This window comes from Urocampus carinirostris, chromosome 6 (assembly GCF_059441175.1).
Source record: "Urocampus carinirostris isolate Australia breed hairy pipefish chromosome 6, RoL_Ucar_1.0, whole genome shotgun sequence".
Lineage (NCBI taxonomy): Eukaryota > Metazoa > Chordata > Actinopteri > Syngnathiformes > Syngnathidae > Urocampus > Urocampus carinirostris.
In genome coordinates, this window is record NC_142354.1 from 39933333 (window position 1) to 39943751 (window position 10419).

The 10419-nt window shown below is 40.8% G+C and overlaps 1 protein-coding gene across 1 annotated transcript; it reads right to left on the reverse strand.

The window, feature by feature from the left end:
- Positions 1-766: 766 nt before the first annotated feature.
- LOC148364792 (potassium voltage-gated channel subfamily A member 10) lies at positions 767-6665 on the reverse strand. The gene is made up of 2 exons (XM_088337267.1): positions 6660-6665; positions 767-2419 (listed from the first exon to the last, which is right to left on the reverse strand). Exons 1-2 carry the CDS (start codon positions 6663-6665, stop codon positions 767-769), a joined length of 1659 nt encoding a protein of 552 aa, XP_088193393.1.
- Positions 6666-10419: the final 3754 nt, after the last annotated feature.

The following is a 10419-nucleotide window of genomic DNA, read 5'->3' on the forward strand; positions in this document are numbered from 1 at the left end:
CTGTGAAATCGAGTGATGCGGCTAAGGAAGTTAGCGCTATAAGCGAGCAACTGCCGCAAGTTTTGGAAGAGGTTGAAAAACTTTTGATGATTTTTTTCTCCCCACCGTCCACCACAAAGGTAAGAAATCCTATTCATAATCTTTTTTTTAATTTTTACACGTTCATGTTAGCGTAATATTTCGTACGGAAGATTACGCTAACGCGAACGTACGATTAGCCTGAGTTAGCTTCATGTTTACGTTCATGGTAAACAGTCAGGGTGTTGGAACGGATTAAAACGATTTTACATTACTTTTAATTAGAAAAACGATTTCGGTGATTGAACAAATCGGTTTTCGAACAGGGTTCTGGAACGGATGATGGTCGAGAACCGAGGTTCCACTGTAAATCTTTTGGTATTATTATTAAGATGATCTTCTTCTTTTTTTTAATACATTCCTGATTGATTCGTTGAATATTTGGTGTCATTCATTGCCCCTGCTCTTTATAACATGCTAGATGTTCTTTTTATTAGTGTCTTTAAAGAGATTCTTAGTGCTACAAAACCACTAAAAAGCTGCCCGGAAAGTCTTTACCTGTTGTTATTTTCTCTCTGGAGTTTGCAATTAGCTCAAGCCTCGTGCAAATAGTCCAGTGCTATTTGGATGAATTGAAATCACACTTGCTTGTGAACTTGACAGTATTTCGCTTTATCCAAAGAAGAAAATCTTCATGCTGCAGCAGTATTGTGCAAAACTGGCTAGAGCAAATCTGGTTTTCAGAGTGCTAGCCATTGTTTTCAAGGTTCCAGGCGCTTTTATCCAGCGACGCCCCGCTTCCATACTTGTCATCCAGCGAGCTCTTTTGCGCCTCTGTGGCGGCATCGATCAGCCGTCTCTCTTCATGCTCCGTCTCGCGGTGGTAGAAGTAGTTAAAGTTAGATACAATAACGGGTACGGGCAGTGCAATGGTCAGCACACCAGCAATGGCGCACAGAGTGCCCACCATTTTTCCGCCCATGGTTATGGGGCACATATCCCCGTAGCCCACCGTAGTCATGGTGACAACTGCCCACCAAAATCCATCTGGAATACTGACAAACTGCGTCTGAGGTTCATCGACTTCGGCAAAAAAGATAGCACTAGAGAAAAGGATGACGCCAATGAAGAGGAAGAAGATGAGCAAGCCCAACTCTCTCATACTAGCTTTTAAGGTTTGACCAAGGATTTGGAGACCCTTCGAGTGGCGGGACAGTTTGAAGATACGGAACACTCTCACCAGTCGGATGATTCTCAGGATAGCTAACGACATGTTCTGGCTGGAATTGTTGTCATCGTCGGAACTGGTAGCCAGCTCTGTGCCGAGGGTGACAAAGTACGGGATGATGGAAACAATGTCGATGATGTTCATTATGTTATTGAAAAAGTCGCTCTTACTGGGACACGTGATAAAGCGGACACCGGCCTCAAAGCAGAACCAGATAATGCAAATGGTTTCTATGATAAAGAAAGGGTCTGTGATGTAGGCCACAATGTGATTGGTGGCAAGGTGAGGATTTGAACCATCCGTGGTTCTATTACTGACAAGATCGTTGATGGGTGTAAAATCATTGTCTTCTCTGAACTCTGGTAGAGTCTCCAGACAAAAGATGAAGATGGAGATGACGATGACAAAAACGGAGACTAGAGCAACAGATTTAGCAGCACTAGAACTCTCAGGGTACTCAAATAAAAGCCAGAACTGTCTCTGGAGGTCATTGGTGGGCAACAAGACTTCAGGTTCCTTGATGAACCCTTCGTCTTCGCGGAACTGCTCCATGGCTTCGTGGCCAAGTTGATAGAAAACGATCTCGCTGGCAAATACATCTAAAGGGACATTGGCTGGCCTGCGGACCCTGCCGCCCGACTGGTAAAAGTACAGGATACCATCAAAAGAAGGTCGGTTACGGTCGAAAAAATATTCATTCTTCATGGGGTCGAAGTGGCGCATTCGTTTGGCGGGGTTTCCTAGCAAAGTGTCCGGGAATCGGTTGAGTGTGCTCAGCTGAGTCTCAAACATCAGGCCTGAGACATTGATGACCACTTTCTGGTCTCTGTCCTCTACGGCAGTCTTCTCAAATAAGTCTTCGTTGTCATAGCAATCCCTCGGCATCCTGCTGAATACTCCATCAGAGCACGATTCGCCGTTCACCAGAAGTTTCAAATTCGAGATCAGGCTGCAGCTACTAGAGGTGGCTTTGGAGGGCGTGGATGGGGAACCACCCTCGCGACGTCCCCAGCGAGGAGAAGGACGAGATGAGGGACGCTGGGACACCAGGCGGCGGGGTGACGGCTCAGCATCCGGGGCCTCTGATGTGGGGGACGTTGGGTAGCCAGAGTCGCTGGGGTCGCCCAAATTGATCCCCACGTCGTCCACATTTTCAAAGTTTACCAGAGGAACCTAGATAGACGGTCAATAAAATTAGTACCTCGACGTCAGCTGTTTCAACATTGGTGGTGCTATCAATTTTACCTTATCAGAAACATAGAAGGTCAAAAGTGAAATCTAAAAATATGATTTTACCAATAGCCTGTGTCGTGTTAGAATTGTGTTTTTCTTAGTATTCTTGCTCAGGGTGGGCGGTTCGGTCCAAATATTGATTTTATGGATACTCAGCAAGTACTTGGATCTGATCAATACTATTGGTGTGTACTTCATTTTCACTTCTGGCTTTTTATTCCAATATTGTGTATTGGAAGGTATTTTAGTTGTATTGTTGACATTGTTTTATAGTAGTTATATTTTTGTAACATTGCTGCTTTTTTGGTTTGACTCTCTTGATTTCTGGTCTGAATCAATAGTTTGTGCAAAGTATTTTATTCATTCTAGAGTTGAAATGAAATGAAATGATCTGCATTTATATAGCGCTTTTCAAGTCAATGACTTCCCAAAGCGCTTTACAATGTGCTTCACATTTCCCATTAGCAGCCATGCAGCCATGTAAGGCGCTGACCTGCATATTGGGTGTTTTAAGGGTTCAGCGTCTTACCCAAGGACACTTCGACATGTAACACGGAGGAGCCGGGTTTCGAACTGCGATCTCTTGATCCCAAGACGAGCGCTCTACCTCCTGAGCTACTGCTGCCCCCAGTTTTTTTTTTACATTGTATTGTTTACACCAGGGTCAATCACCTTTTTGAAGCTGAGAGCTTCTTTAGTTCATTATATCACATTTAACATTTAAAAATAATAACAACACATGTTATTACTGTGTTGTTACTCTTAGATTGTAGTCAACCACTAAAATGTCAGTTGTAAATCAAATCACAATGAGCTATTTTCACAACCCTTCGGCAGGGTACTTAGGTGATCTTAGGGGGGCTACCGAGCAGTTATTTAAAATAAATGTATATTGCGTAAAATCTTTGAGCTGTTTTTATCATATTTATAATAAACTACCTACGGTGCGGTCCATTTATTCAACAATCTTGCCATTTTAGAGCAGGAAAGATCCGTATTTGATCGTCATCAGCCTAAAATACCCTGTGTTTACTTGGTATCCGATCGACACTAAAATTCCTAGTTTCGTGCACCCTTAATGCTAGCTAGAAAAATTGTAACTGTTGTCAAAGTGCTATTAATATGAGTTAAGCAGGGTTGGGTAGGGTTACTTTAACTGGATTACTTTCAATTACTTTTGGATTACTCCAATACCAAATATGCTAATACAAGACAAAAGAAACTAAATATGAACAAAATTATGACTCACAACACGTGGTAAGCTTTCTCTCCTGGCTTTGATCTCCGGCAAAACTAACGTAAAATGCGACAGAAACAAAATGAAAATACCGTATTTTCCGCACTATAAGGCGCACCTAAAAGCCTTTATTTTTTTCAAAAGCTGACCATGCGCCTTATAATACAGTGCGCCTTATTTATGGATCAATATTAATTCGCAGTCTTGTAACTAACTTGCAGCCGCCAACTAGATTTACCCCTGAACGCCAAGTAGTCCGCGGTGTATGCTGGGATTTATTTACCGGCGTTTCATTGGCTAACCAATGTGTCAATCATCATTTGAATCGATCACTATTGGCTAAAGTTATTCGGAGGTCAAGAGGCGGATCCTTTTTATCATTTACAGGCTGGCATTGGCTTGAACGGCAAAACAAAGCCTGCAATTGGCCAAAACAGATGTGTCAATCATCAGTTGAATCGATCACTATTGGCTAAAGTTATTCGGAGGTCAAGAGGCGGGTCCTTTTTATCATTTACAGGCTGGCATTGGCTTAAACGGCGAAACAAAGCTTGCAATTGGCCAAAAAAGATGAATGTGTATAGCATGTGGCTGACGGCATACAGAAAGCATTTTTTACTATACTGTATTTGTAAATATTTTATTCTCCTGGATTTACTACACTCACGGATATAAGAGGACCACGGCTGCACATTATTATGAACACAACGACTTCGGTGAGCTACTCCGGCTATATATCTTGTTTCAGACTGAACTCGATGTTTCTGTGATAAGCGGTGCAGATAATGGATGGAATGGAGTGTCTATTTTTAAATTAAACTCAATTCCAAGTGTTTATTGTCATATGCACAGTAAAGTTGCGAGCGAAAAAGAAAATAGAAACTAAGGAATGGTTGGCATTTCTTGAATCCCAAGACTTTAACCTTTCGAATGATGGAACGATGCATTTGAGTGACATCGTACGGACACCGCATCCGCACGTGTTCTCGACACGTATTTGCGTCTTTGCAAGCTTTGGGAATATTAAGGGGATAATAAGTTGGACTGAACTATCTGACTGTTTTGTCCACGTTCCCATTGTAGCGCCTTATAATCCGGTGCGTCTTATGTATGTCAAAAATAGGACCAAAAACTATTTTTTCGGGGTGCGCCCTATAACCCCGGTGCGCCTTATAGTGCGGAAAATACGGTAAATCCAAACAGTTTGCCAACATCATTTTTGCTGTTCCATGTATTCCGTTACTCCCTAAGCCTGCACAAAATTTAGTCATTTTATTCATATTTAGTTTTTTTTGTCTTTTATTAGCATATTTGGTATGGAGTAATCCAAAAGTAATTGAAAGTAATCCAGTTAAAGTAACCCTACCCAACCCTGGAGTTAAGCTACTGTCATGAGTGACTTATGTACAGCATGCAGATGGAAAGGTCGAAGAAGGGGCTGGTAGAAAAAAGGGCAAAGGAATTATCACTCAAAATTATTTGCAATTTTTGAAGAGTACACGACTATTTATTTGAAAAGTGACGAGGATCTATGTCGATAGGGGGCGGTAATGCACCGAAAAGAACATGCTAACCGCCCATAAACTTGAAGAAGAAGAGAACTTAAAAATACAGAGATCCCTTGCTACTTCGCACTTCAGTTTTCGCTGGTTCACTCCTTCGTGTGAAAAAAAGTGAGATCAAATATAAAATAAAAAACAATAACAGATGCTTCTTGCATCTAATTATGAGTGGGAAAAAAAACAAATTGTCAATCAATCAAACCAACGATGACACTTTTGTAGAGACAAGATTCACACCGATTGGACCCCGACTCTTTACTTGAGATCTCCGATGCCGATTGGCCAATTCATACCATAGTGTCTTTAATATTTTATCTTGACCGTACACCTGCTCTGCTATTCTGCATCTCGCTTAGAACAGTCCCCCCCCTCTCTCTCTCTCTCTTGCTATCTTTTTCTCTCCCCGCTTCCCTCCGTACTTCTCTCTCTCTTTCTCTCTCTTTCTCTCTCTTTCTCTCTCTTTCTCTCTCTTTCTCTCTCGTTCTCTCTCTTCTCTCTCTCTCTCTCTCTCTCTCTCTCTCTCTCTCTCTCTCTCGCTCTCTCTAGCAGCAAGTCCGCTCCAAACTGAGGCCGACCAAAAAAAAAAACACATCAAGAAGTGCAAGAGAAAAACAAGCTGCAGGTTGAAATATGTCAACTTGATGTTGCCAAAGCCAGGTGCCTCGAACTAAGACACTGTATTTGTATTTCTCTCTCTCTCTCTCTCTCTCTCTCTCTCTCTCTCTCTCTCTCTCTCTCTCTCTCTCTCTCTCTCTCTCTCTCTCTCTCTTTCTCTCTCTCCCTCTCTCCCTCTCTTTCTTTTCCACCCTTTTACTCCCACCCTGTCTCTGTCTCTTTCACTCTCTGTGTCTCCCTTTTTTCTTCCTTTGTTGCTCTTTGTCACTTTCTCTCTCCTTGTCCTTTAACCTCTTTTGCTCTAACTTCCTTTTTTCCTTTTCTCTCTTTTCTTTTTCTCTCTTCATACCCTTCGCACTTTCTTTTCTCTTTCCTCTCCTTCTGTCTTTCTATTTCTCTTTGGATTTCTTTCTTCCTCTCCCTTTCTTTTCCCCCTTTCTCACAACTTTTTGTCTTTTGTTTCTCACGCTCTCTCCCTCTCTCTCTTTTTCTTTCTTTGTCCTGCCCTCTCTCCTTCTTTCTCTTATTTCTTTAACTCTTTTTCTTACTCTTTAATCTACTACTCCGGCCCCCGACAGAATGTTTGTTCCATCGTGTGGCCCCCGAGTTAAAATGAGTTTGACACCCCTGTGCTAGTGTGGGATACTAATTATTTGTGTCAGTTTCATCTTTAAGTGAAATCTTGCTTTTGTAAGCCAGTTTTAGAGATTTTTCTTACAATTTATATCAAGGCTCAACCCCTGTTCACAATAATATTGGTGCAAACCTCCATTGCTGTATATATTCTCTGCAGTCGTAGGTGCAGGAGGGGGGTCCCGCACGGACCTGGATCCTGCTGGCCGGCATCCAAGCAGTTTCAACCTCCTCGTAACCTGAACAGGGAGAGGAGCAAAAAGCAGCCCTGCTGTGGTAAATGTTTTTTTTGTCCATTTTTGTAAGCATCAGCACACAACTGGCCATCTGATACCCTCCCACCCCCAACAATCCAACTTTGGATCATGACGGAAGTGAAACCTCGGCAGGTTTGCCCGCCAAACTGCTTAATGTGCAACGAGGGTATTCAGTTAGCAGGGTTGGGTAGGGTTACTTTAACAGGATTACTTTCAATTATTTTTGGATTACTCCAATACCAAATATGCTAATAAAAGACAAAAGAAACTAAATATGAATGACATGACTAAATTTTGTGCAGGTTAGGGGAGTAACAGAATACATGGAACGGCAAAAATGATGTTGGCAAGCTGTTTGGATTTATTTTCATTTTGTTTCTGTCGCATTTTATGTTAGTTTTGCCGGAGATCAAAGAGATCAAAGCCAGGAGAGAAAGCTTACCACGTGTTGTGAGTCATCATTTTATTCATATTTAGTTTCTTTTGTCTTTTATTAGCATATTTGGTATTGGAGTCATCCAAAAGTAATTGAAAGTAATCAAGTTAAAGTATCCCTACCCAACCCTGTCAGTTAGCTACACTAGAGCTTGTTATTCAAGACATTTGATTTGATTTTGTGTTAAAAATTTCCATTCACTTACTTTGTTTTTGTCATCATTCTTATAACTTAAGTGCATTTTTGGGGGGACTGATTTCAGTATTGTCTACCTACTGTATGTTTTTGTTAGTTTTAATTACTTTCACCTGATCATTATCATTTTTTTAAAGATAAATACATTTATTATTAAAATTCTGATTACATTATAATGAATCTGATTTTTGAAATATTTCATAACTATAATTTTTTATGTTGAAAATAATAAAATAAAATTAAAACATTTCATCTCTCATCTCATTAGCTACACTGCTAGTAGGGTCGCAGGGGGTGCTGGAGCCCATCCCAGCAATCATCGGGCAGTGGGCAGGGGACACCCTGAACTGGTTGCCAGCCAATCGCAGGGAAATTAAAACATAATCATATATTTTCACATTATGATTTAGAGTTACTTTTGTTATGTTTCGTCTAAATAATATGATAACTATTTTTATAGAACCCTTAACAGATACAAAAATCATACTAATTTGTAACGTTACTTTTTTTTATACTATATACACATTTCATTTGTTTGAAGTCAAATAATAATTGTTATTTGAATTCTGATTATCTTGATATAAATTTGATTTTTAAATTATTTTATTACCATTATTTTGATATAAAGATACATTTTTTAAGAAAAAATCCCATTACTGTATTTGAATATTAAGATATGCTATTATTTGTTATTTTTATGTTTAATGAAACAATTATTTAAAGTCAAGTCAAGTCATTTTGATTTGTATAGCCCTTAATCACAAAGAGTATCAAAGGGCATCACAGGTTATTACACATGAGAAGTTAAAAATGGATAAATAATGATAAAACATTGTATTATTAATATCAGTGCAGAATATATACTGTATACATTTAATTTTAACAATAAGGAGGTGATTTTTACTTTCTTCTTGCATACTGAATGCAAGACACCGCACTTTGAGTGGTAATACATTGACTTAAAGTGCTGTAAAATAAGAGTTGATTTATTTGATTTGAATAATTATTATAAGAATTTTGATTATCTCAATGAAACTATTTTTATTATTTTCTGTCATCATTTTAATATTTGAAAAAATAAAATAAAAACATATTCATATATTTTAGCATTATACGATTTATTATATTCCAGAAATCGTGGCCAGGATAGCTCAAACCGCAGCCGCACTCGCCTGACTTAAACCCATCTGGAGGGACAAGAACATAGCAGTGAAATCACAGATTAGACTCATGCAAGCACTAGTTACTTCCATCTTCCTCTACGTTTGTTAGACATGGACTCTCACAGCCAAGACGGGAAAAGAAAATCCAGAATCTTCTAGACATCAGTTACTTAGCCCATTTGATGAACGGAACTGTGCGCAACACCATCAAGGGCACATTGGATCCTACAAAGAACTATTGTCTACTGTGCGCATTTCGGAATTTCAATGGTATGGTCACGTCAAAAGATCATCAGGACTGATGAAGATCATTCTCCAGGGCACAGTCCAAGGGGGCAGGAGGAGAAGAAGATCGAAAAAAAACACTGGATAGACAACATTAAGGAATGGACTGGTGCCAACTTTGCTATGACCCGAGAACAGGCCTGGGACTGTCAACAGTGAAGACGGCTGTACAGAGTTGCGTCCTCAATGGTGCCCTGATGTCCCATGCGGTTAAGGGATATATAAAAATAGTATTGAAACACTTCCTGATTTTTTTCTTGAGAAAATTATGTTTAAAAATTTCCTCACCCATTATTTATATATATATATATATATACATAGGGCAGCACTGCGAGGCAGTGGTTAGCGCGTGTGCAGCACAGTTTTGAGGTCGTGAGATCGAACCTCCCGTGTGGAGTTTGCATGTTCTCCCCGTGCTTGCGTGGGTTTCCCCCGGGCACTCCGGTTTCCTCCCGTATTCCAAAAACATGCATATCAGGTTGATTGGCCGGTTCAAATTGTCCCTACGTGTGAATGAGCGAGCGAATTGTCTGTCCCTGTGTGCCCTGCGACAGGCTCGCAACCAGTTCAGGGTGTCCCCTGCCCACTGCTCAAAGATTGCTGGGGTGGGCTCCAGCACCCCCGCGACCCTACTGAGGAAAAGCGGTGCAGATACTGGATGGATGGATGGATATATATGTATATATTGGATTTCATTCAACCATTTGCTAATGACTGCATCGTTCTTGTCCCCATGAATTCTCTTTTGGACTGCAATTCATTCACCCTTTGTACTTTTTTCCATTGCAGCACAATCAGCACTGAGTGCCAATTGTGCAACGTCACATTGTCAAACAACAAAAACCCAAGTTTGCATTTCCTGGCGAGCTGACATTGAACAATGACAGCATAACCTTCTGCAACATCCAAACAAATCAAGACAATCCCACTCACCTAGCGGCTTCCCCAGGATGCCCTCTACTTCTGAGTGTCCTTAAAAAAGCTCCCATTGGGTAATTAAAGACCTGATCAGAAACAAGAGCTGCCACTTTCCCACAAATACAAAACAATGCATATGTGCACCGGCACTCGTGCGAGGTTTTAAAAAGATGAGGGAGTGAGAGAGGGGTGGGGGTACCAGGACTGGAAAGGATGGGGAGGGGATCTTACCTGGCTTCTTACCGCACTCCTCCCTTCAGGAAGTAATGGGAGACTGACAGGGTGATGAAGGTTTCTTTTTTCCCCAAAATTCTTTGTCAACATTGTGAAATGAAATAGGGGTCAATTTGGGCCAAGCGAGTGTCTATCGTTTTACACGAAACACTCGAAACCATTGTTTCTCAATCTTTTTTGAATAAAATATCTTAAGGCACACTGTCCATTGAAAATGAATTCCTGGCAATTTTATTTTTGAAGGTTAAATTATGTTGCGTTTTTCCTATTATTTGTGGTCACCATTGCTCAGCAGACAATACGGGTTTTCTCATCTCATTAGCTGCACCGCTTATCCTCAGTAGGGTCCCGGGGGTGCTGGAGCCCATCCCAGCAATCATCGGGCAGTGGGCAGGGGACACCCTG